Raw genomic sequence first — 27,242 nt, 5'->3', positions numbered from 1 at the left:
TAAGACGATCAGATATTTGCTTAATGGAAGTCAGCATCTCCGACAGAAGATGAGAATGTCTAGCCATTAAGGCCTCTTGCTGAACCAGGGCGGCTTCGTGGCGTTGGACAGTCTCCTGGTGGTGGGACAGCATGGCAAAAAGGTCCTGGGAACTGGCTGCCTCTGGGTTCATTTTTGGCTCTGTGTTTCTGTCAGGACCCGGTTACGAACCTGGGTCTCCGGAGTGAGAAACAGTCACTTAACCAACTGAGCCACGAATAGTCAGCAGAACCCAGAAGATGAGGCAGACACAGCAGTACTTAAGACGGTGTATTTAATAAAGTAAAAAGGAGAAGTCCTTCAATACAAAAATGGCAAATCCAAAAGGTGGTAGGAATAGCACAAAAAGCCTCAAGAGATACTCAAAAACAAAAACAGAATTCCACAAGAGCATCCACCGGAATCGACAAGAATACACAGAACACTAGGGCTGGGTGCTAACATACAAACACAGAGCACAGAACTGAGGGATACTAAGGGTTTAAATACAATCAGGGGAAAACGAGGCACAGGTGCAAATAATAATGGGGAACAAGGGAAAAAACATAAGGTCAAAAAGCACAATGGGGGCATCTAGTGACCAAAACCCGGAACAACCCTGACCAAATCCTGACATCTAGGTGCCAGCATCTGTCTGTGGTGGTAAATAAACAGCCACGAAAAGTATGGGTGAAAACTCTCTAGGCAAGTAGTGTGGCCTGCAATTTATCACAATATACTCTACTTCAGGCGAACAAAATCTAGAGACTTCGTGCACCAACTGTTTACAAATATTCACAGTTTTAGATGTCCCATTGGTAGGATATTCATGATCATACCTCGTCTAATTTATTGTCCAATGATTGCACGTTGGCAAGTAGTATTGACTGTAACGGCAGCTTTCCCAGTGGCCTTCGCCAGGTCCTGACCAGGCATCCGGCTCTTTGTCCTCTGTACCTGCGTCGCTTCCTCTTGCAAATAACCGGGATATCGGTCCTGTGGGGTGTTTGGAGAATGTCTTGTGCATCGTCTTTGTTGTAGAAGAAATCTTTGTCTAATCTGAGGTGAGTGGTCGCTGTCTGTCACGCCCTGGCCATAGAGAGGCTTTTATTCTCTATTTTGGTTAGGCCAGGGTGTGACAAGTGTGGGCATTCTATGTTATTTTTTCTATGTTTTTCTATTTCTTTGTTTTTGGCCGGGTATGGTTCTCAATCAGGGAAAGCTGTCTATCGTTGTCCCTGATTGGGAACCATACTTAGGTAGCTCTTGCCCACATGGGTTTTGTGGGTAGTTAATTTCTGTATTATTAGTTTCCTTACATAACTGTTTGTTTTCCTCTTTGTTATTTTTTGTTTTAGTGTTCTGATTTTTAATAAAATATCATGAACACGTCTCACGCTGCGCCTTGGTCCAGTCATTCACAGGAAGAGGATCGTTACACTGTCCTGATATCCAGAAGCTCTTTTTTGACATGAGATATGGTTGCAGAAACATTATGTACAAAATAATATACAAATAACGCGAAAAAAATTGGTTTGGCGCCCATAAAACTGCTGCCATTTATCACGGGGCCATTTTATTTAATAGTGAATGAAGACATTAAAACTATGAAATAACACATCTGGAATCATGTTGTTACCAAAAAAGTGTTAAACAAATCAAATATATGTTATATTTGAGATTCTTCAAAGTAGCCACCCTTTGCCTTGATGACAACTTTGCACACTCTTGGCATTCTCTCAACCAGCTTCGTGAGGTAGTCACCTGGAATGCATTTTAATTAACAGGTGTGCCTTGTTAAAAGTTAATTTATGGAATTTCTCTCCTTCTTTATGTGTTTGAGCCAATCAGTTGTGTTGTGACTGTAACGGCGTTCTTCGTTTGTCGCAAGAAAGTCGGACCGAAATGCAGCGTGTAGGTTACTCATGTTTATTAGTGAAACAAACAAACAAACTATACATGAATAACTAATAAATACAAAACAACAAACGGAACGTGAAACCTATTACAGCCTGACTGGTGAAACACAGAGACAGGAACAATCACCCACGAAATACAAAGCGAAACCCAGGCTACCTAAATACGGTTCCCAATCAGAGACAACGAGAATCACCTGACTCTGATTGAGAACCGCCTCAGGCAGCCAAACCTAAGTAACACACACCCCTAATCAGCTACAATCCCAATCTAAAAAACCCCACTAAGAATACAACAAACAATAAACCCATGTCACACCCTGGCCTGACTAACTAATAAACTAAAACACAAAATACTAAGACCAAGGCGTGACAGTGACAAGGTAGGGGTGATAGAAGATACACCTATTTGGTAACAGACTAAGTCCATATTATGGCAAGAACAGCTCAAATAAACAAAGAGAAACACCAATCCATCTTTACTTTAAGTTTCTTCAAGTGCAGTTGCAAAAATCATCAAGCGCTATGATGAAACTGGCTCTCATGAGGACCACCACAGGAATGGATAAGTTCATTAGAGTTACCCACCTCAGAAATTGCAGCCCAAATAAATGCTTCACAGATTTGAATTAACAGACACACCTCAACATCAACTATTCAGAGAAGACTGCGTGAATCAGGCCTTCATGGTCAAATTGCTGCAAAGAAATCACTACTAGAGGACACCAAAAATAAGAAGAGACTTTCTTGGGCCAAGAAACACGAGCAATGGACATTAGACCGATGGAAATCTGTCCTCTTGGTTTGATGAGTCCAAATTTGAGATTTTTGGTTCCAACCGCGGTGTCTTTGTGAGACACAGAGTAGGTGAACGGATGATGTCTGCATGTGTAGTTCCCACCGTGAAGCATGGAGGAGGAGGTGTGATGGTGTGGGGGTGCTTTGTTGGTGACACTGTCTGTGATTTATTTAGACTTCAAGGCACACTTAACCAGCATGGCTACCACAGCATTCTGCAGCGATACACCATCCCATCTGGTTTGCGTTTCGTGGGACAATCATTTGTTTTTCAACAGGACAATGACCCAACACACCTCCAGGCTGTGTAAGGGCTATTTGACCAAGAAGGAGAGTGACGGAGTGCTGCATCAGATGACCTGGCCTTCACAATCACCCGACCTCAACAGATTTGAGATGGTTTGGGATGACATGGACCGCAGAGTGAAGGAAAACCAGCCAACAAGTGCTCAACATATGTGGGAACGTGCTCAGCATATGTGGAAAGATGGTTGAGAGCATGCCAAGAGTGTGCAAAACTGTCATCAAGGCAAAGGGTGGCTACCTTAAAGAATCTCAAATATAAAATATATTTAGATTTTACTTAACACTTTTTTGGTTATTACATGATTCCATGTGTTCTTTCATAGTTTTGATGTCTTCACTATTCTACAATATAGAAAATAGTATAAAAATAAAGAAAAACCATTTAATGAGTAGGTGTGTCCAAACTTTTGACTGGTACTCTAGGTTTTTGTTGTAAAAGTGCACTAACTAAGATATAGCTTTTTCTTCCACTCTGTATAGTGCACTACATTTGGGTGTGCCCATTAGTGCCCTCAATGCCCCTTCATTTTCCGGCAAGAGCATCTGAACACAGTTTCCTGCTGGAGGGAAACACATCAAGAGAAACTGGTCTGCGTCCCAAATGGCACCCTTTTCCCTATACAGTGAGCACCCATAGGGATCTAATCCAAAGTAGTGCACTAAATAGGGAATAGGATGCCATTTGGGAGTCAGACCCTGGCTTATGAATGAGAGGGTGACCCAGCGTTTCTCGAATGAAAGACAGAATGAATAAGATGCAGGGGAAAATGTGAAGACAATGGACAGGAAAGGCTACTGGCCAGATAAAAAAGGACACACACACACACACACATACATGCACACACACACACACACACACACACACACATGCATGCACACACACACACACACACACACACACACATATAGACACACACACAAATATAGACACACACACGCACAAATATAGGCACACACACACACACACAAATAAAGACACACACACGCACACACGCACATGCACACACACACACACAGAGTGTTACCTCCTCTTTATTCATCTTTTGGCTCTCTCCAGTCTTTTGATGCCGTTTCCTATTCTGTCATCTGCATTAGCATTCACTTCCTCAGCACACTCTGTTTACGTTCCAAATGGCACCCTACTCCCTATATAGTGCAGGGCCCTGGTCAAAAGTAGTGCACTACGTAGGGAATAGGGTGCCATTTGGAGTGCTGGCTCTTTCCTCTCTGCTCCTTTCATCTAGTCTGGTTTCACAAGTTATTTCTAGTATTTCTAGTCTTGTATTCTTCACATACACAGTTTACAGCTGGTATAAAAAGTGCAGTGAAATGCTAATGTACTAGCCTTCTGTGAACAACAAAACTTCCGGCAGAGCTACTTAAGAAGTGAGGTTACTTCTAAACCAGAACGCTCCACCAGTACATCACTGAGGTTTGGAGCCCGGGAGATCATCCCCCAACAGAGGGGTATCCCGTCTGGCTGTTGCTGGCAAGGTCCTGGCCAAGGTGATGCTACACAGGCTGGTAAACAACATCACAGAGGAACTGCTGCCAGAGACACTATGCGGCATCAGAAATAACAGGAGTACGGCCAACATGATATTCACAACACGGCAACTCCAGGAGAAGAGCCGTGAACAACATCAGGACTTTTTCATAGCCTTTGTCGACCTCTCCAAGGCCTTCGACACTGTGAGCAGGGAACTACTATTGGGCATTCTACTCAACATCCTTTGCCTGTTCCATGATGGGATGATGGGTCGGTTGGCCATAGGAGAGCAGGATTCGGTGCCCTTTGGAGTAAGCGTCGGTGTGACGCAGGGGTGGCACCTGTACTCTTTAACATCTCCTTCCCATGTGTCACCCAGTTTCTCCACAAATCAAATCAAATCAAATCAAAATTTTATTTGTCACATACACATGGTTAGAAGATGTTAATGGGAGTGTAGCGAAATGCTTGTGCTTCTAGTTCCGACAATACAGTAATAACCAACAAGTAATCTAACTAACAATTCCAAAACTACTGTCTTATACACACAAGTGTAAGGGGATAAAGAATATGTACGTAAAGATATATGAATGAGTGATGGTACAGAGCAGCATAGGCAAGATACAGTAGATGGTATCGAGTACAGTATATACATATGAGATGAGTATGTAAACAGAGTGGCATAGTTAAAGTGGCTAGTGATACATGTATTACATAAAAATGCGGTAGATGATATAGAGTACAGTATATATGTACATATGAGATGAATAATGTAGGGTATGTAAACATTATATTAGGTAGCATTGTTTAAAGTGGCTAGTGATATATTTTACATCATTTCCCATCAATTCCCATTATTAAAGTGGCTGGAGTTGAGTCAGTGTGTTGGCAGCAGCCACTCAATGTTAGTGGTTGCTGTTTAACAGTCTGATGGCCTTGAGATAGAAGCTGTTTTTCAGTCTCTCTGTCCCAGCTTTGATGCACCTGTACTGACCTCGCCTTCTGGATGATAGCGGGGTGAACAGGCAGTGGCTCGGGCGGTTGTTGTCCTTGATGATCTTTATGGCCTTCATGTAACATCGGGTGGTGTAGGTGTCCTGGAAGGCATGTAGTTTGCCCCCGGTGATGCGTTGTGCAGACCTCACTACCCTCTGGAGAGCCTTACGGTTGTGGGCGGAGCAGTTGCCGTACCAGGCGGTGATACAGCCCGCCAGGATGCTCTCGATTGTGCATCTGTAGAAGTTTGTGAGTGCTTTTGGTGACAAGCCAAATTTCTTCAGCCTCCTGAGGTTGAAGAGACGCTGCTGTGCCTTCTTCACGATGCTGTCTGCGTGAGTGGACCAATTCAGTTTGTCTGTGATGTGTATGCCAAGGAACTTAAAACTTACTACCTTCTCCACTACTGTTCCATCGATGTGGATAGGGGGGTGTTCCCTCTGCTATTTCCTGAAGTCCACAATCATCTCCTCCACAAGGAGCTTGAGGACTGCAGTGGGGCTACGGTGGACTTCAGGCGGGCTAAGACCAACTGCAAGAGTATGGAGGCCATGGTCACCCAACACCAACTGTGTCGGCTTGGGCATGCCATTAGAATGTCTCAGGAGCGCTTGCCGCGGAAGATCCTGTATGGCCAGCTATATCTTGGCCGGGGGTCGGTAGGGGGGAAGATGCCGCGCTACAAGGACCAGCTGAAAACGTTGCTGATGAAGTGCAACATCAAACCCACAGACCTGGTGGACGCCGCTGCCGACCGCTCCACCTGGCGGCAGCTCTGCCAGAGCGGTGTACAGCGGTGGGAGGAGGAGAGGAGTACAAACAGACAGCAAAAACAGCTCAGGAGACATACAACCATGCCTTCCCCCGCCAACACAGGCTGCATATGCCCCACCTGCAATAAAGTTTGTGGATCTCAGATTGGGCTCTACAGTCACCAAAGAATTCACCATTACCTCAGAACTGAAAGGCATCATCGGATACGATGGAACAAAACGTGTGTGTGTGTGTGTGTGTGTGTGTGTGCGTGCGTGCGTGCGTGCGTGTGTGTGTGTGTGCGTGCGGGTGCGGGTGCACGTGAGGGTTGCATGTGTTGGTAGACAGCCAGGGTTCAGATACCTGAAGTGGAACAGAATATGAGCTTGTGAGATCAGATGGCCCCATTTTTTTTAATTTTTTTTTTATTTACACACTCCAACATTTACAAACAACGCATGTGTTTTTAGTGAATCCACCAGATCAGAGGCATGAGCAGGAAAGTTCCTAATGAACACAACCCAAATGTAACGTAATAACTAATTAGCTACGATAACACAATGAGACTAACCAGGGCCCATAGGAATCTGGTCAGAAGCAGTGCACTGTGTAGGGAATAGGGTGCCATTTAATAATATATGCCAAGTAGAAAACACTTTTATCCAAAGCAACTGTATGCATGCATACATTTTACATATGGATGGAGCTGGGAATCAAACATACACACAGTGCTGGGAATCAAACATACATACAAACATACAAAGATACAGTGCTGGGAATCAAACCCACTGCCTTGTTGTTACAAGTGCTATGCTCTACCAACTGAACTAGAAAGGACAGACACACAACAGAAGTGTCAGTGTTAACCAATGAGCTACAATACAACTCACAGTTCACCATTTGGCCAGTAGAAGGCGCCAGATGCCTACTCCTCCTCTCACGTTAGTTAATGCAACGATGCAGGCTGATGTAAGAACCATTTGGGTCGGTACCACTCCTGGACCACCCAAGTCAAGCTATTAGGCAGTTTAGGTCAGTCTTTGTACCTGGCACCCTATTCCTTATATATTGCACTATTTTTGACCAGATCTCTATGGGCCCTGGTCAAAAGTAATTCAGTATAAGAGAAGGCCAAGAGGGTGCCATTTGGCCAGTCTTTCTCTGTGCATAACTTAATTGAACCAGTGACAGATTTGGCTGACAAGCCAATGTAAACACAGCTAAAAGGCCACTGATCTGAATACCAAATAGCAGTTACATAACATTAGGCTATGTAGGCTACATACCAGAACACATTCAGCTCTGTTCTATTCAACCAGGTCAGCTACTGAATGAACACAAACACACTAACACATATCTGATTTTAAATTCATGTGAAACGTTTGGCCCCCAAGGAGTTTTGTGTTTAGGATGACATTGTAAGAGGTAAAACGATGTGAAAGAGGTGTGTACTGTACCCAGGACAATAATTATATGGTAGACATTGGAACACAATTTTCTTAAAGGGGCAGCGTCCTATTTTGAGATGTAAGAAAATCTTCTCAAAATCAATTTAGAAACAAAAATGTATACAATTAATACAATACAATTCTAAAGAATGGAGTGAACATCATTTTAATACTTATAATAACCAAATATAGCCTATGAATAGCTGCATATATAGAGAAAACAAGACCCCAATGCATTTAAATACTACACCATGTCCCGGCCAGTAGAAATTCTGTTCGGGCCAGTAGGTTTTGGATCAACTGGCCCGATCGAGCCAAAAAAGTTAACGTTGGACCCTATCAAAGCCTACGAATAGGACCCAGAGTTTTACCTGACCAGGTCATGAGATTTGTAAAAACTCCAGACCCCAGAAAAGACACACAAATTTTGACACACCACTTTTGAACCTGTGCTGCCATGTCCGTTGTTTGTTTGTCTGTCCGTCCGTCCGTCTGTCTGTCTTTGTGTGGTGAAGGTCAGGTTGGGTCTGTATTATGCAGTTGGGAGGTGCATAATAACATACCTTATGTAGCCTAGTTGTAATATGTTTAGTCTATGTTTATTGATACATTTATTGATTAAAAAGATGGCGTGCAATCTGTTTCAAATCAAATTTTATTGGTCATATACACGTGTTTAGCAGATGTTATTGCGGGTGTAGTGAAATGCTTGTGCTTCTAGTTCCGACAGTTCAGTCATATCTAAAAAGTAATATCTAACAATTTCACAACATATACCCAATAGACACAAATCTAAAGTAAAGGAATAGAATTAATAATATATAAATACATGGACGAGCAATGTCAGAGAAGCATAGACTGAGATCAAGTAGATAGTATAGATGACAGTATATATACAGTTGAACTTGGAAGTTTACGTCGCTTAGGACACCTACTTTGTACATGACACAAGTAATTTTTCCAACAATTGTTTACAGACAGATTATTTCACTCATAAATCATTGTATCACAATTCCAGTGGGTTAGAAGTTTACATACACTAAGTTGACTGTGTCTTTAAACAGCTTGGAATATTCCAGAACATGATGTCATGGCTTTAGAAGCTTCTGATAGGCTAATTGACATCATTTGAGTCAATTGGAGGTGTACCTGTGGATGTATTTCAAGGCCTACCTTCAAACGCAGTGCGTCTTTGCTTGACATCATGGGGAAATCAAAAGAAATAAGCCAAGACCTCAGAAGAAAGATTATAGACCTCCACAAGTCTGGTTCATCCTTGGGAGCAATTTCCAAATGCCTGAAGGTACCACGTTCATCTGTACAAACAATAGTATGCAAGTATAAATACCATGGGACCACGCAGCCGTCATACCCCTAAGGAAGGAGACGCGTTCTGTCTCCTAGAGATTAACATACTTTGGTGCGAAAAGAGCAAATCAATCCCAGAACAACAGCAAAGGACCTTGTGAAGATGCTGGAGGAAACAGGTACAAAAGTTTATATATCCACAGTAAAACGAGTCCTATATAGACATAACCTGAAAGGCCGCTCAGCAAGGAAGAAGCCACTGCTCCAAAACCGCCATAAAAAAGCCAGACTACAGTTTGCTCCTGCACATGGGGACAAAGATCATACTTTTTGGAGAAATGTCCTCTGGTCTGATGATACAAAAATTGAACTGTTTGGCATTAATGACCATCGTTATGTTTGGATGAAAAAGGAGGAGGCTTGCAAGTCGAAGAACACCATCCTAACCGTGAAGCACGGGGGTGGCAGCATCACGTTGTGTGGGTGCTTTGCTGCAGGAGGGACTGGTGCACTTCACAAAATAATAGATGTCATCATGAGGTAGGAAAATTATGTGGATATATTGAAGCAACATCTCAAGACATCAGTCAGGAAGTTAAAGCTTGGTCGCAAATGGGTCTTCCAAATGGACAATGACCCCAAGCATACTTCCAAAGTTGTGGCAAAATGGCTTAAGGACAACAACGTCAAGGTACTGGAGTGGCCATCACAAAGCCCTGACCTCAATCCCATAGAAAATCTGTGGGCAGAAGCGAAAAAGCTTGTGTGAATAAAAAGGCCTACAAACCTGACTCAGTTACACCAGCTCTGTCAGGAGGAATGAGCCAAAATTCACCCAACTTATTGTGGGAAGCTACCCAAAACATTTGACCCAAGTTAAACAATTTAAAGGCAATGCTACCAAATACTAATTGACTGTATGTAAACTTCTGACCCACTGGGAATGTGATGAAAGAAATAAAACCTGAAATAAATAATTCTCTACTATTATTCTGACATTACACATTCTTAAAATAAAGTGGTGATTCTAACTGACCTAAGACAGGGAATTTTTATTGGGATTAAATGTCAGAAATTGTGTAAAACTGAGTTTAAATGTTTTTGGCTAAGGCATATGTAAACTTCTGACTTCAATTGTATATATGAGGTGTGTAATGCAATATATGTAACATTATTAAAGTGACATTAAAGTGGCCAATGATTTCAAGTCTGTGTATGTAGGCTGCAGCCTCTCTGTGCTTGTGATGGCTATTAAACAGTCTGATGGCCTTGAGATAGAAGCTGTATTTCAGTCTCTCGGTCCCTGCTTTGATGCACCTGTACTGACTTCGCCTTCTGGATGATAACGTGGTGAACAGGCAGTGGCTCGGGTGGTTGTTGTCCTTGATGATCTTTTTGGCCTTCCTGTGACATTGGGTTCTGTAGGTGTCCTGGAGGGCAGATAGTTTGCCCCCGGTGATGCGTTGGGCAGGCCGCACCACCCTCTGGTGAGCCCTACAGTTGTGGGCGGTGCAGTTGCCGTACCAGGTGGTGATACAGCCTGACAGGATGCTCTAAATTGTGCATCTATAAACGTGTGTGAGGGTTTTCGGTGACAAGACAAATTTCTTCAGCCTCCTGAGGTTGAAGAGGTGCTGTTCCGCCTTCTTCACCACACTGTCTGTGAGGGTGGACCATTTCAGTTTGTCGGTGATGTTGTACGCAGAGGAACTTAAAACTTTCCACGTTCTCCACTGGTGTCCCGTCGATGTCGATTGGAGGGTGCTCCCTCTGTTGCTTCCTGAAGTCTACGATCAGTCTTCTTCTTCTGCTTTTATGGAGTGTATATAGTGCAACCAGGTTTTAGGCTATTGCATCTCATGATGACACAAATATTTGACAGTAAATAGCCACCCATTGTTTCATAAGACCTGTTTTTCTTCTTCTTCAAATCCTGAGGTGATGCTGCATTCACGTCATGTCGGAAACTTGGAAATTCTGAAATGTTTGACTTTCTAATGAAGAAAGACAATACACAAATTGGGAAGTGTCAGAATCAATTTGAATCAGACTTGACATGAACGAAGCATAACTCTCTCATCCGACATAACTCAAAACTCATGGAAACCATGTGTTTGATGTGTTCGATACCATTCAATTTATTCTGTTCCAGACATTAATATGAGCCCTTCCTCCCCAATTACGGTGCCACCACCACCTGGTGCAGTTTGAGGCCATGTGGAGGAGAGTGATAGGGGCGGTGGAGATGGGGGTGTGAGCAGGTGGGTCTGGGCAAGGGTGATGTTGTCAATGTTTGTGTCTGGCTGTATGTTGTTGTTTGTACGTGTATGTTTTGTATTGTAATAAAGATATATACACTACCTGTCAAAAGTTTTAGAACACCTACTCATTCAAGTGTTTTTCTTTATTTTTTTACTATTTTCTACATTGTAGAATAATAGTAAAGACATCAAAACTATGGAATAACACATATAGAATCATGTAGTAACCAAAAAAGTGTTTAACATATCAAAATATATTTTATATTTGAGATTCTTCAAAGTAGCCACCCTTTGCCTTGATGACAGCTTTACACACTCATGGTATCCTCTCAACCAGCTTCATGAGGTAGTCACCTGGAATGCATTCCAATTAAAATGTGTGCCTTCTTAAAAGTTAATTTGTGGAATTTCTTTCCTTCTTAATGCATTTGAGCCAATCAGTTGTGTTGTGACAAGGTGTGTTGTGTGTGTGGGGGGGGGGGGGGGGGGTATACACAGAAAATATGGCAAGAACAGCTCAAATAAGCAAAGAGAAATGACAGTCCATCATTACTTTAAGACATGAAGGTCAGTCAATACATACAATTTCAAGAACTTTGAGTTTCTTCAAGTGCAGTCGCAAAACCCATCAAGTGCTGTGATGAAACTAGCTCTCATGAGGACCACCACAGGAATGGAAGACACAGAGTTACCAATGCTGTAGAGGACAAGTTCATTCGAGTCACAAGCCTCAGAAATTGCAGCCCAAATAAATACTTCATTTAGTTTAAGTAACAGACACATCTCAACATCAACTGTTCAGAGGAGACTGATGGAATCAAGGCACACTTAACCAGCATGGCTACCACAGTATTCTTCAGCGATACGCCATCCCATCTTGTTTGGGTTAATGTGGGACCATCATTTGTTTTTCAACAGGACAATGACCCAACACACCTCCAGGCTGTATAAGAGCTATTTTACCAAGAAGGAGAGTGATGGAGTGCTGCATCAGATGACCTGGCCTCCACAATCCCCCAACCTCAACCCAATTGAGACGGTTTGGGATGTGTCGGAACCCAGAGTGAAGTAAAAGCAGCCAACAAGTGCTCAGCATATGTGGGAACTCCTTCAAGACTGTTGGAAAAGCATTCCATGTGAAGCTGGTTTAGAGAATGCCAAGAGTGTGCAAAGCTGTCATCAAGGCAAAGGGTGGCTAATTGAAGAATCTCAAATATAAAATATATTTTGATTTGGTTAACACTTTTTTGGTAACTACATGATTCCATATGTGTTGTTTCATAGTTTTGATTTCTTCACTATTATACTACAATGTAGAAAATAGTACAAATAAATAAAAACCCTTGAATGAGTAGGTGTTCTTGAACTTTTGACTGGTAGTGTATATATCTAATTTTAACTCAGGTTCCGAGTTTCCGAGTTGTATTGAACACGGCATAAACTCCGAGTTTCCCACTTGTAAAGTGATTGAACCAATAGGAATCTCGAGTTTCCGAGTTGTCGTGAAATCACCAAGAGAACAGCAAATGCGGCATGATCATCCGAACAACGCCCGCGTGACAGTTCCAATAGGAGCGCGAGCTGTCACCCTACGTCACACAGGGATGTGGCTCGTGTGGAGGGGACGGAGGTTTATATACCCTCAAATTAAACTTCTGAAACTTTTAGAAGCGTCAGTACTGAGTTGAGTTAGCTATGATTTAAGTAGGCCTATTTATCTCTTTACAAACGTTTCACATATTTAGTCTCATTGAGTCTATCCAAACTTGTCAGGTCAGTTAGTCGGTCCATAATTTATTTGAAAAGTAATTTTTGGCAACTTGCAGGAGCATCATCATGTATCCAGAATCTACAGTGGGGTAAGTGTTTTCCTACAATATCCACTGTTCATTATATCTGCGGATTCAGATATCAGAAGCATCAGTAATAATAATTGTGAACCTTATATGGTGCTGTATGGAATTGTTTAATCTTATGAGTGAGTGTGGACTAATATAGATTAATGTGCGTACTTAACGGAAAGCCGTGGTCTTTTGCGCTTCTGTAGCCTGCTATACTTTATTATTATTTTTGGTCCAGTCCTTGGTTAGTTTGTCAACACTTTTTCTCGGAAGAGCAGTTTTACTAGGTGACAGGCGCTAAATGAATGGTTAAAAGAACATCTGTCTGTAGTGGTATGTGTAGCGTTTTACTGTGTCTTCAATTCTAAAGTCTACAATTATATCATGCCAGAAGGCTAATGCATGATTGGATTAGGCTACATTGCAGACATTTACTGGGCAGCGGAAATTCCTCAACATGGAAAATGTGGCTGTAACTTCGCGCTTGGTTCGTCACGGAGCCCAGCCCCATGAAAGGAATCTGTTACTAGACCTACACATGCCATGGGTTGTGTTAACATTGTGGATGCTGGTAGTACCCTTTTACTGTTAAACCAGAATCAGATGAAGATTATTTACAATAGGCGAGAGCGTGCGTGTGTGGGAAGTCCTTGGAAAATGTTCTCAGTTGTAATCTTGTTGTAATGTTATATTACATAATAAAAGGCTGCTTCAGACACAGCTGTGTTTCCCAATTCCCTTCTCGCTCCACCACTTTAACTCACACTCAGTGTGTGACCCAAATGGCACCCTATTCCCTTTATAATGCACTACCTTTGACCAGGACTCATAGAACTCTGGTCAAAAGTAGTGCACTTATGTAAGGCATAGGGTGCCATTTGGGCTATGAACACAGATGGTCATGCCCACCTCGCTGTTTTCTTACTAGAGGCTGTTTTCCCACACATTTCCCACTTCTCTCCCCGTCAATTACATCTCTCTCTCTCTCTCTCTCTCTCTCTCTCTCTCTCTCTCTCTCTCTCTCTCTCTCTCTCAGGTGCAGCTTTGAGGAGTGCAGTGCTACAGCTGAATGGCTCCTGTCCCGGACAGAGATACGCCCCCTGGTGGGGATAGTTTGTGGCTCAGGCTTGGGAGGCTTGGCAGAAATGTTGAAAGACCAGATGGCATTTAAATACAGCGACATTCCTAACTTTCCCCAGAGCACAGGTGTGTAGTTTTGCATGTGTGTTATGTATGTATACTTATCTCTAATCTCTAATACACTGTGTGTACTGATCTAACTGTTTGTTGTGTGTTCCAGTGCATGGTCACGCTGGCAGGTTGGTGTTTGGCATGCTGAAAGGGAAAGCATGTGTTTGTATGCAGGGAAGATTCCATCTCTATGAGGGTTACCCCATCCATAAGGTTTGTTGATGTTTATATATACACTGCTCAAAAAAAATAAAGGGAACACTAAAAATAACACATCCTAATTTATCAACCCATGGAGGTCTGGATTTGGAGTCACGCTCAAAATTAAAGTGGAAAACCACACTACAGGCTGATCCAACTTTGATGTAATGTCCTTAAAACAAGTCAAAATGAGGCTCAGTAGTGTGTGTGGCCTCCACGTGCCTGTATGACCGCCCTACAACGCCTGGGCATGCTCCTGATGAGGTGGCGGATGGTCTCCTGAGGGATCTCCTCCCAGACCTGGACTAAAGCATCCGCCAACTCCTGGACAGTCTGTGGTGCAACGTGGCATTGGTGGATGGAGTGAGACATGATGTCCCAGATGTGCTCAATTGGATTCAGGTCTGGGGAACGGGCGGGCCAGTCCATAGCATCAATGCCTTCCTCTTGGAGGAACTGCTGAGACACTCCAGCCACATGAGGTCTAGCATTGTCTTGCATTAGGAGGAACCCAGGGCCAACCGCACCAACATATGGTCTCACAAGGGGTCTGAGGATCTCATCTCGGTTCCTAATGGCAGTCAGGCTACCTCTGGCGAGCACATGGAGGGCTGTGCGGCCCCCCAAAGAAATGCCACCCCACACCATGACTGACCCACCACCAAACCGGTCATGCTGGAGGATGTTGCAGGCAGCAGAACGTTCTCCACGGCGTCTCCAGACTGTAACGTCTGTCACATGTGCTCAGTGTGAACCTGCTTTCATCTGTGAAGAGCACAGGGCGCCAGTGGCGAATTTGCCAATCTTGGTGTTCTCTGGCAAATGCCAAACGTCCTGCACGGTGTTGGGCTGTAAGCACAACCCCCACCTGTGGATGCCGGGCCCTCATACCACCCTCATGGAGTCTGTTTCTGACTGTTTGAGCAGACACATGCACATTTGTGGCCTGCTGGAGGTCATTTTGCAGGGCTCTGGCAGTGCTCCTCCTGCTCCTCCTTGCACAAAGGCGGAGGTAGCGGTCCTGCTGCTGGGTTGTTGCCCTCCTACGGCCTCCTCCACGTCTCCTGATGTACTGGCCTGTCTCTTGATAGCACCTCCATGCTCTGGACACTACGCTGACAGACACAGCAAACCTTCTTGCCACAGCTCGCATTGATGTGTCATCCTGGATGAGCTGCACTACCTGAGCCACTTGTGTGGGTTGTGGACTCCGTCTCATGCTACCACTAGAGTGAAAGCACCACCAGCATTCAAAAGTAACCAAAACATCAGCCAGGAAGCATAGGAACTGAGAAGTGGTCTGTGGTTATCACCTGCAGAACCACTCCTTTATTGGGGGTGTCTTTCTAATTGCCTATATTTTCCACCTGTTGTCTATTCCATTTGCACAACAGCATGTGAAATTTATTGTCAATCAGTGTTGCTTCCTAAGTGGACAGTTTGATTTCACAGAAGTATGATTGACTTGGAGTTACATTGTGTTGTTTAAGTGTTCCTTTAATTTTTTTGAGCAGTGTATATATATATATATGTATATATATATGTGTGTGTGGCCTAGTTACAGTTGTTACTTAAATCGGCTTGAAAATAATGTGCAAATATTGTACAATCCAGGTGTGCAAAGCTCTTAGAGATGTACCCAGAAAGAGTCACTGCTGTAATCAAATCAAATCACATTGTATTTGTCACATGCACCGAATACAACATTTTACCTTACAGTAAAATGCTTACTTACAAGCCCTTAACCAACATAGCAGTTTTAAGATATAAGTGTTAAAGTATTTACTAAAATAAACTGAAGTAAAAAATAATAATAATAATAAATATATTTTTTTTAAAGAAAAAAAAAGAAAAATAACAATTAAGGAGCAACAATAAATAGTAGTGAGGCTATATACAGGGGGTACTGGTATAGAGTCAATGTGGAGGCTATATACAGGGGGTACTGGTACAATGGGGAGGCTATATACAGGGGGTACTGGTACAGAGTCAATGTGGAGGCTATATACAGGGGGTACTGGTACAATGTGGAGGCTATATACAGGGGGTACTGGTACAGAGTCAATGTGGAGGCTATATACAGGGGCTACTGGTACAGAGTCAATGTGCGTGGGCACAGGTTAGTCGAGGTAATTGAGGTAATATGTACATGTACGTAGAGGTAAAGTGACTATGCATAGATAATAAACAGAGAGTCGTAGCAGCGTAAAAATGGGGGGTGGGGTCAATGAAATTGTCCAGGTAGCATTTTAATAAGCTGTTCAGGAGTCTTCTGGCTTGGAGGTAGAAACTATTAAGAAGCCTTTCGGACCTAGACTTGGCGCTCCGGTACCGCTTGAAGCTCTCAACCTGCCCCACTACAGTCCCGTCGATGAGAAAGGGGGCGCGCTCGGTCCTCCTTTTCCTGTAGTCCATAATCATCTCCCATGTCTTGATCACGTTGAGGGAGAGGTTGTTGTCCTGGCACCACACTGCCAGGTCTCTGACCTCCTCCCTATAGGATGTCTCATTGTGGTCGTTGATCAGGCCTACCACTGTTGTGTCGTCGGCAAACTTAATGATGGTGTTGGGAGTCGTGCTTGGCCACTGCCAAAGTATTCACTGCCAAAGGTGTGAATGCTCATGTAAATAAGATATTCCTGTATTTAATTTACCAAATTTGCAGAAAAAAAGCTAAATATATGTCTTCACTTTGTCATTATGGGGTATTGTGTGTAGATGGGTGGGACATATTTTTTCACCCATTTTGATTCAGGCTGTATCACAACAAAATGTTGAATAAGTCAAAGGGGTATGAATACTTTCTGAAGGCACTGTATGTATCACTGCCTGTTTTCTGAGTGTTTTGTGTGTTATTTAAGCCCAATATTGGATTCCTCTCATTCTTTTTGAGCACCTCTCTTACTTTTTTTTGTTTGCTGAAGTGCAGAGGCCTACCTGAACTCTATTTATCACATCGTATTTCACAATATAGCTGGTTGTGCATTTGAATGTTATGAGGATCCCCCATTAGTTGATGCCACGGCGTCAGCCAATCTTCATGTGTCAAAAATAAATCAATAATAATAAACAATTACAATTTAAATTGCCAAATGTTGCAGGTCACAATGCCCATGCGGATTTTCAAGCTGCTGGGAGTGGAGACTGTCATCCTGACCAATGCAGCTGGAGGCCTCAATCAGGACTACAAGGTTGGGGACATCATGATCATCAAAGACCACATCAACATGCCTGGGTTTGCTGGGAACAACCCACTGGCAGGACCCAATGATGAGAGGTGTGTGGTTATGTATATAGGGAACGGTTAAGGACGTACAATAGAGTGATTACGGAATGCAAATTAAAAAGGGTGCCGACGCCCAAAATTGCCTGTTTTACTTTAATTAAGTAAATGTAATTACTAGGTAATGTTTTTGGGGCATGTACCCTTTTTCCACGACTGGTTTATCAGGGACTGAAAACGGGTTTGGTTAAGTTACCACCACCTCCTCCTCCTAGGTTCGGGGTTCGGTTCCCCTCCATGTCTGATGCGTACGACAGGGAACTTCTGCAGCTGGCACAAGGTGTGGGGGCGGAGCTTGGCTTTGGTGACTTCCTGAGAGAGGGAGTTTACTGCGTCCTGGGCGGGCCCTCGTTCGAAACCATCGCTGAGTGTCGTATGATGAACAGACTGGGGGCTGACGCTGTGGGTGAGTCCTGGAGCAGCTACACCAAATTATCACAACACCTCAGCACTACTACAATCATCTTCTACTCGAGCAACAATTTATACTTCTAAACTTCGTCCACTGCCACAACAATACTTTTGCAAGCACTCCGTTGCTCTTGCAGCATTTCATGCAGAATTATGAAGAATGCAACTCTGCAACTTTTGAATTACATTGTCAGTTAGTGCATTGCTTTTGTCCTCCTCTTTCTCGTTGTTCTAGGCATGAGCACGGTGCACGAGGTGATTGTAGCGCGTCACTGTGGGATGCGTGTGTTCGCCCTGTCCCTGATCACCAACCAGGCTGTGATGGACTACGACAGCCAGGAGAAGGCCAACCACGAGGAGGTCCTGGAGACAGGCCAGCTGAGGGCAAAGCAGCTAGAGCGACTGGTGTCCAACATGGTGACCCATATAGAGCACAACAATAACGACGCCTGATAACTCTGACTGAACCTGGTTACACCGTGTGTGTATGGGGGGAGGGGGGCATTCCGTAATCACCCTATTGTACGTCCCCTAGATATCTGGCCATGCTGTTCTTTTTCTGTACTTTAACATTCTTCAAGGTAGCCGTTTGTTGACAACGTGAATCATTGTTTAATGTGTGTTATGGAAACATGACAATTCGGAGTAAAGTACTATTATTTATGAGCCCTGCACTAAACGTTTACAAATATAGAGCTGTATTGAGGTGAATTGACCCGGACCGACAATTTAATGTGTTAACTTTATATTTATTTTTGTTCAGTTCAGAAATACTTGCACATTTCCTAACAAGTGTGACTAATATGTAGATTTTAAAATTAGATGATATAGGTGAAGTAACTTACCAAAACGTAAGGGTGTTCCCATAATATAGTGGGCTCTAAAGTGCGACCAATTTGGTCGCAAATGCAACAAAATATTTTGCTGTGCGAACTGCAGTTTTAATTTTGGAGCACAGAGAGAATGGTAAAGGGATAGCTTCTTCAGGAGATCCGTGATTCTAGTAAAGAGGTTCAGTATGAAGATGATTATAAACTGCTTCTCCAATAGAAATCCCAGATCATGCACGTAGTTATGCGATGTCCTGGCAAAGTTAGCTAGCTAAACTCATGTGCGGAAACATCATTGGGTCGAAATGTCTGTCGTGTTGCACTGAACTGTGCATTTGCACTCCGTCAAATCAAAGGCACTCCTTCGATATACATGAAAACGTGTATGTTTGTCACTTTCACAAGGTTATGACATGTTCAGCTACTTAAAACATTGGCTCGAATCTAGATTGAAAATCGAGAAAATTAACGACTAAGGAAGAATTTTCCACTCATTGATTTCCCAAACCCCAGTCTAGTCTGTCGAGTCGGCTTTGCGACGCGTTCCTGGAACTATCACAATGTTGTGCCTCTCTGAGTTTAGAAACTCTGTGATCATAGCAATGAGTGAATGACAGTTGTGACTAGAGTAACTTTTACGTAGAAGGTTAGGAGAGCATTTGAGCTAACCCTAGCCATTTTATACCCTTAACCTAAGTATCGTAATCAACCACGTTAGTTATCCTAACTTGCTGCATATTTCCCCCCCCTCCTAACTTGGTGCATAAGTTCTACTAACCTGCTATGAAAAAGCCACTTCCGGTAATAGCCGTACCCCTATCTAGTCAAAACCATGAATGTCAGATATTTTGCCTGTAGACATCACAAACTTGACGCTCTTAAAGAGACACTGTACAATTTTCAATGTAATGCAACTCAATAAGAAAATAGTGCTTTTGCATAATGTAGAAACCTTATATTCCCCACATGACCAGTATTTGTATCAACATTTTAGCTTTTTATAATAAACCAATGTTTTTACAGCATAACATATTCGTTTCTAGGGCACAACATGTGCTTCAGAAGTAAATAGAATTAATATAGGCTATATATGCTCTATATAAAAACGTTGCACTTGATTTTTTTTACAGTTGGGAGCACCAGTGCTACCCATGACATGTTTGAATTTAGAGCACTGACTGTAACGTGCTGTAAAGTAGCAGTGTGTTGGTGTATTAACAATTATGTTCTCTGGATATTTTTAATACTTATTTATAGAAGCACTTTTTATCGTGTAATGTATGCTTTTTAGTCAACGTCTTAAAAGGGGTTAAACTAGATTATTTTACCTTCCAAACAGTGGGTAGTTTTAGCTTTGCCTTTATAAGAATGCTCATGAATGTGTATATTGATGGGGATTGAAAGATGAATATAGGGTATTTTGTTGGTGCTACACTCAAGTCTTACTGTCACAATAAACGGAGTCAACTTGATAGACTGTGGTGTTTAAGCGCCACTTTGTTTTTATGTCTTTATAGAATTACTGTGTTGTCTCACCACAACTGTCAATCCAGGAAGCTCTTTACCACTTTCTCACCCAACATGTTTTAATGCCATGTTGCACCTCCAGCCAGCAATTTCCATGACGTCAGCGCAATGTTTTCTTATAAATACCCATACAAGGTCATGAGTAGGTTCTGTTTTACAAGCTGCCCTCCCCATCCCTTTAAGAGCATGGGGTTGTGTCCCAAATGGCACCCTATTCCCTATATAGTGCACTGCTTTTAACGTGTTCACTGTATAGGGAATATGGTGTCATTTGGGATGTGACCCAGATCCTCCTATCATAATTAACCCTTTTTGTCTTATGCCTAATGTGTAAAGTATGACTGCGCCTGAGAACTGTGCTGTCAAGGCCTAAATCAAGTTCAACCAAACCTAGTTGCTTTTTAAAACTAGCATCACCTTAATTGTAGAATAACACAAAGGTCGCATTTCCCTGCTCAGACATTGCACGCCAGACGGTGCAGTCAGGCACCAGATTGTTATAACACGATGTAGTTATCTGATACATAAAATACCTGTTGTAAGATCTGGCATGAGTCAGCAACGTCAGAGCAGGGGAACAGACTGAATCTGGGCGGTAATGCCCAGAATAGAGGTATCAACTACATGACACTTTTAGATCAATTACTGACCCCAATAGTCAGGAAACATCCATTTCCTCTTTCTTAACAACGCAAGTGACAAACGTTTCTGCAACCTTCACAAATAGTCAGAATCAACTACAGTATTTGGTCTTTTACCAGGCTTGGAGCTGCTGGTATTTTACCAGGCTTGGAGCTGCTGGTCTTTTACCAGGCTTGGAGCTGCTGGTCCTTTCCCAGGCTTGGAGCTGCTGGTCCTTTACCAGGCTTGGAGCTGCTGGTATTTTACCAGGCTTGGAGCTGCTGGTCCTTTCCCAGGCTTGGAGCTGCTGGTCCTTTACCAGGCTTGGAGCTGCTGGTATTTTACCAGGCTTGGAGCTGCTGGTCCTTTACCAGGCTTGGAGCTGCTGGTATTTTACCAGGCTTGGAGCTGCTGGTCCTTTCCCAGGCTTGGAGCTGCTGGTCCTTTCCCAGGCTTGGAGCTGCTGGTCCTTGGCAAGGCTAGAAGCTGTAGTTGAAGCACTCTGGGGTAAAGTTTCCCCTAGTTACAGCTCAAAGATCAGCTTCCCCTTCCCCAATCCTAACCTTAACCATTGGTGGGGGAAATGCTCAACTGGATCAGCATCTTCACCTTACTCCGGTGGGAGCAGGCACAGTAATCAGAAAGTGACGTCAGTGTTTGTAAATGGTTAGGAATACTCAGGCCATTGTTTGTTCTGCAAAGGGCATTTATACTGTATCTGCTGTGTACTAAAGGTTACCCCCCAGAAACGTGAAACTATGCACACACACATAGCCACATCAACATTGAGACATGTTGTAGCCTGGGTACCAGTCTGTTTGGCCAACATTCCACTCCTTATACTCCATGGCATATGACAAGGAGTGGATCGTTAGCTAAACAGACTGGTACCCAGGCTAGTTATGAAGTTAACTGTTGAAAAGTTACTCTGCCATGTTTAAAACAGCAGCTTCAGATCACACTATAACCTTTCAAATATATACAGAACAAAAATTAAAAGCTGTTGCCAGAGAACTGAATGTTCATTTCTCTATCACAAGCCACCTCCAAAGTCATTTTAGAGAATTTGGCAGTACATCCAACCGGCCTCCCAACCACAGACAACGTGTAACCACGTCAGCCCAGGACCTCCGCATCTTCACTTGCGGGATCGTCTGGGGAGTATTTCTGTCTATGATAAAGCCAGTTTCTGGGGAAAAACTCATTCTGATTGGGTGGGCCTGTCTTCTCAGGCCCACCCATGGCTGCGCCCCTGCCAAGTGATGTGAAATCCATAGATTAGAGCCCCAATTAATTTATTTAGACTGATTTCCTTCTCAACTGTAACTCAGTAAAATCTTTGAAATTGTTGCATTTATATTTTTGTTCAGTATATATCCGCAAAGCCCTTACTTATTGGAAAAGCATCATAACACCAATATTTCTGTAATAGGACAACCTCTCCACAGAGTTTTCTATATTCTCTTTGACTCCGCTCTGCTGAAATGAGTGATTCGCCATTACAGTAAAGGAGAACTTCAAATGGGGGTTAGTTCCTGGAGCAAAACTGCACTAGGGTGACTATTAGTTTGCTCTGTTCTGAAAGTTGAGTACCACTGCCCTCTGGTGTGTAGATATTTACACAAGTTACAATTACACAATCCAATACAGCAGTCAAGACTCTACAAAGGTTTCCCTGATTATCAATTGGTTCCACAGCATACTGTGTGCGTCTATGTGACGTGGCCGAAAGTAGAGCACTATATAAGAGAAGATGGTGCTATTTGGGACACAGACATTGTTATATGACATGAATAGGTAATAAAACATTTTGCCAGAATACTTGATTATGGAGAGTACCGATTTTCATAGTTTATTAAAAGGCCTGATGCAAAACGATTCGATGTGTATTTTATTTCATGAAATGTTTCTGTAGTGTTGAAAATAGCATAAAACATCAAAGTTCTAATTTTTCTTGAACTATTTTCATTTCTAAAGTAAAACAAATAACTTTATCTTAAATTCAGCTTTGAGGACCATATTTAGGGACTTCCTGGATAGAGGTTTAATAATAATAACAATAATAAATGACCCACTCAGCTATACCCAGCATGAATAATCCTGTGCCTCTTCAGATGGTGCAGAAGAGTGAAAGTCTTGCCACACTGAGAGCAACCATACGGTCTCTCTCCACTGTGGACACTCTGGTGCGTCTTGAGACTGCTCTGCTGGGTAAACCTCTTCCCACACGTGGCACAGCTATAGGGTCTCTCTCCCGTGTGAATGCGGTGGTGTATAGTCAGGTGCGAGGAGCAGTGAAAACTCTTCCCGCAGACGGTGCACCGGAATGGCCTCTCTCCCGTGTGACTTCGCTGATGTATCTTGAGATAGGACAGGCGACTAAAACTCTTGCCACACTGCGAGCAACTGAAAACCTTCTCTGTTATGGCTGTACCCCAGTGATTTTTCGTATTATAATGAGGCATAGAGAAGCTTCTGAGGCCACCTGGTGTAAAAGTGTTATTGTTCAATCGAATCCCTAAATGGGAGGCAGTTGGTCTGTCAGTGGCACTCAGTCCAAAGCTTCGCTCTGCTGTGTGTCCAGTGTCTTGAGGCCTGGACGGTGGGATGTGATTATTCCTCTGGGAGAACACCTGATCTCTCTGCCTGGTCTGCTGCTGTGAATGGTTGATCTGTGGTCGGCACTGAAAAGAACTAGACACAGACTGAGATGCACTTACTTTCTCTTTCTGAAAGACTTTGTTGTACATTGATCCATTGCACGGTCTATGTAAAGGTGAGATGGCTGATTTACTAGGGCCTTCCACTGGGCTAGAGAGGGGCTGTGGCTGAGGCTGAGCCTCGGAGCGATCTGGAAAACTCTCGGAATACTGGTCGGCTACATAAGAGAAATCAGGAAAGTCAGTCTCTATGACTATGTCATCATTCCCTTGAACTATAGACGACCACAGTTGACTGTCTCTTTCATCCATTACAAATTCAGAGCTCACGGGGTTCTGCTGCTTTACTGTGCTCCTCTGACATCCAGCCTGACTGAAAACAGAATGTTCTTCCTCCTTCTCAGACTTTATTACAAACTCTAGAACACTGGTCTCCTCCTCGCCACAGTGCCCAGACTGAGACTGGCACAGCTCACTAAGCTTCTCTTGGCCTTCTGCCAGTTGCTCTTCCAGGAGGATTAGTGGGTCCTGATTCTCCTCTTCTTCCAAGTCCTGATGATTCCCAATGGGAAGCTTCTGAATGGCATTATTGACGTATGCAGTGTTTCCTAGATAGAAGGTGCAAAGACAATCGTTATAATTGCAAAGCAAAATAAATTATATATTTGTAGTTACTTACATTATGTCAAGAATTGCATGCCCTTCTTATATGTCCAAAAAATATATAATTGCAAAGCAAATGTTATCAAATGAAGGTTCAACACCATGACCAGTAGAACACTGTTTGGAAACAAAGTAGCCCAAACCCACCCTATTCCCTACATAGTGCACTCCATTTAACCCAAGCTTTACGAGCCCCTGTTAAAAAGTAGTGCACTATATAGGGAATAGGGTACTATTTGGGACAGATACAGTGTTTTGAAAGGAAGCAGGCCTGTCCAATGAATGCAGTTACCCTGCCCGATGAATGCAGTTGCCCTGTCCAATGAACCCGATGAATGCAGTTGCCCTGTCCAATGACCCGATGAATGCAGTTGCCCTGTCCAATGGCCCACTGAATGCAGTTGCCCTGTCCAATGGCCCACTGAATGCAGTTGCCCTGTCCAATGAATGCAGTTGCCCTGTCCAATGAATGCAGTTGCCCTGTCCAATGAATGCAGTTGCCCTGTCCAATGGCCCATTGAATGCAGTTGCCCTGTCCAATGGCCCATTGAATGCAGTTGCCCTGTCCAATGGACCATTGAATGGCCCCAATGGCCCATTGAATGCAGTTGCCCTGTCCAATGGCCCATTGAATGCAGTTGCCCTGTCCAATGGCCCATTGAATGCAGTTGCCCTGTCCAATGGCCCATTGAATGCAGTTGCCCTGTCCAATGGCCCATTGAATGCAGTTGCCTTGTCCAATGAATGCAGTTGCCCTGTCCAATGGCCCATTGAATTCAGTTACCCTGTCCACTTGGTCCTCTGTGTTGCTCCCTGCTCCATGATCCATCATCCTGTCTCTCTACCTTAATGAAAGGGGTTTCTATCTCTGCAAACTAGAAGAATGAAACTATTAGACAGTATGCAATGTCAATTTGTCAGGTTTCAAGTCTGTAAGATTTAATTGGGTTATGGGTTTTCTAGAGATGTGTCCCTTTCGGCTCCTAGCTGAGCAAAGGGCCTCAACAGACATGCACCGTCAAGGCCCTTCGTTCTACTCGGAGCCGAAAGGAATACGATACTACCAATCTCTGATTCAACTACACAAGAATCAGTCTATTGAACTCAGACCTTAATTTCTCCCAAAGCTGACCCAAACGCATCCTCATCTCCTCGCTGACTGGGTCTCCAGTCTGAAGCACAGCTGTCCATGTATTTCTCTGAAACAGCAAATTATTACAGACATAAAGGAGACTCCCAGAACTCTCCAGTAGTATTTTATTTTGACAGGTAGGCAACCATAAGATTCCGACCTTATTTATGGTCACTGTAAGTACATCTTCCCAGTATGGTCCGGAGCCCGGCGAGATATGGTTCGGAAAACGCCTGGATTCGAACCAGGGTGTCTGTAGTGACGCCTCAAGCACTGAGATGCAGTGCCTTAAGACTGCTGCACCACTCGGGAGCCGAGTTTTCTAATCAACGTTCCTCAATCCAGGAATAGAAGATGGCGCTGTACTACTAATTGTCCAAAATGATACAATGAGAAGACTGAAATACTGATCACTTTTACTTAAACTGCCCTTTTTTGTCCTCATGCTAGACTGAAGCAACCCATTGGATTCCACAACACTTCAGGTAGTTACTCACCTCAACGCTAGGCGTCGTATTTTCACGGAATCCATGGGCTGCTATAGCCGAGGTAGACTAACATTGGGACGACAAAAAGGCAGTTTAATAAATAGCAGTATTTCAATATTTTCGACGTAACATTTTGATAATGGGAAAATTAGGATTGCAGCGTCATCTTCCATCCCTGGATTGAGGTACGTTTCCAGAGCCATATCTAGCGTCTGCTCTGTGGTGTCCTGAGCTAGCAACGGTAGCCTGACAACTACATTTCAAAACAAACCAATTAAAAAAATCAGCCCAATAACAATCTATAAATTTCTCTATCTAATGTTTTGCCTTGAATAAACACAACCACATAAATACTTAGCTAGGTATCAGAATAGCCTTATCTACAAATAACAATAGAGGCCTAGCCTGTACGACTGAGCTCGTTGGAGTTAACGTTAACTAGGGAACATAACGGTAACGTTAAAACTTCTGCGTACCACAACATTTGGTACATTACTCACCGGTGTGTCGTGAAATCCGCGCAATCTTCAGTTCATTATCCACCATGAGCAGTTTTCTCCGCAAAATTTCATTTTCATTATGCTTCCGAGATATTTCGAAATGTAATACAGCACAGTTGTCATCAATAAGTTTGGCGATTTCTGCCACCGCTGATTTGGCTAAAACCTCCATGATCGAGGTTAGTTGTGTCTGAAGGGCGATACAGTTAGACATTTTGAGTGTCGTTTAAAAAACGAGTTAATGTAAATGTTATTCTAAAAGCTAGCTAGCTACATCAGCCAATTTAAATGTCTGCAAAAAATAAACCTAGCTAACGTTAGCTAGCTACTTCCGAGTCAAAATCTTCTTCTATCATATAATGGCTGTCAGCAAACAAATGTTAAAGGTGCATGCCACCACCTACTGTGCTGGAGTGTGTGGACAATCATGGTTTACAACATTAGTTCTACATTTCTAAATCCTCCAACATAACTCAGCACTTCTGAGAAAGGGAGAGAGCGAGAGAGATTATAATAGACCATGCCACAAATCACTTCCAACCCCCCCCAACCCTATCCAACTCAATGACCTTACACTTAAATCTTTCCCTCTCTTCAACAT

The 27,242-nt window shown here is 43.2% G+C and overlaps 2 protein-coding genes across 3 annotated transcripts; one reads left to right on the top strand and one right to left on the bottom strand.

Annotated features, from left to right (window-relative positions):
- The first annotated feature begins 12,864 nt into the window (after nt 1-12,864).
- On the top strand, nt 12,865-20,522 carry LOC135509577 (purine nucleoside phosphorylase-like). The gene is made up of 6 exons (XM_064930347.1): nt 12,865-13,152; nt 14,171-14,340; nt 14,435-14,538; nt 17,628-17,803; nt 18,025-18,215; nt 18,456-20,522. Exons 1-6 carry the CDS (start codon nt 13,130-13,132, stop codon nt 18,671-18,673), a joined length of 882 nt encoding a protein of 293 aa, XP_064786419.1. The 5' UTR covers nt 12,865-13,129; the 3' UTR covers nt 18,674-20,522.
- A 2,554-nt stretch (nt 20,523-23,076) lies between these two features.
- Nucleotides 23,077-26,981, bottom strand: LOC135509506 (zinc finger protein 260-like). Of its 2 annotated transcripts, XM_064930234.1 has the most exons (4): nt 26,642-26,981; nt 25,632-25,720; nt 25,306-25,396; nt 23,077-24,466 (listed from the first exon to the last, which is right to left on the bottom strand). In XM_064930234.1, exons 1-4 carry the CDS (start codon nt 26,853-26,855, stop codon nt 23,274-23,276), a joined length of 1,587 nt encoding a protein of 528 aa, XP_064786306.1. In that variant the 5' UTR covers nt 26,856-26,981; the 3' UTR covers nt 23,077-23,273. The 2 variants fall into 2 exon arrangements, with proteins under 2 accessions (XP_064786306.1, XP_064786315.1); XM_064930243.1 differs by lacking the exons at nt 25,306-25,396; nt 25,632-25,720.
- Nucleotides 26,982-27,242: the final 261 nt, after the last annotated feature.

This window comes from Oncorhynchus masou, chromosome 3, assembly GCF_036934945.1.
Source record: "Oncorhynchus masou masou isolate Uvic2021 chromosome 3, UVic_Omas_1.1, whole genome shotgun sequence".
Lineage (NCBI taxonomy): Eukaryota > Metazoa > Chordata > Actinopteri > Salmoniformes > Salmonidae > Oncorhynchus > Oncorhynchus masou.
The sequence above is the reverse complement of the archived record's forward strand: the minus strand, read 5'-3'. Positions and strand labels throughout refer to the sequence as shown.

Coding starts and splice junctions, on each gene's coding strand:
- LOC135509577 (XM_064930347.1), top strand. CDS start 13,130: ATGTATCCAGAATCTACAGTGGG. Junction 13,153..14,170: donor TATCCAGAATCTACAGTGGG/GTAAGTGTTTTC, acceptor TCTCTCTCTCAG/GTGCAGCTTTGAGGAGTGCA. Junction 14,341..14,434: donor TAACTTTCCCCAGAGCACAG/GTGTGTAGTTTT, acceptor TGTGTGTTCCAG/TGCATGGTCACGCTGGCAGG.
- LOC135509506 (XM_064930234.1), bottom strand. CDS start 26,855: ATGTCTAACTGTATCGCCCTTCAGACACAACTAACCTCGATCATGGAG. Junction 25,721..26,641: donor GCGGATTTCACGACACACCG/GTGAGTAATGTA, acceptor TTGCTGTTTCAG/AGAAATACATGGACAGCTGT. Junction 24,467..25,305: donor CAGAGGACCAAGTGGACAGG/GTAACTGAATTC, acceptor CCTTCTATCTAG/GAAACACTGCATACGTCAAT.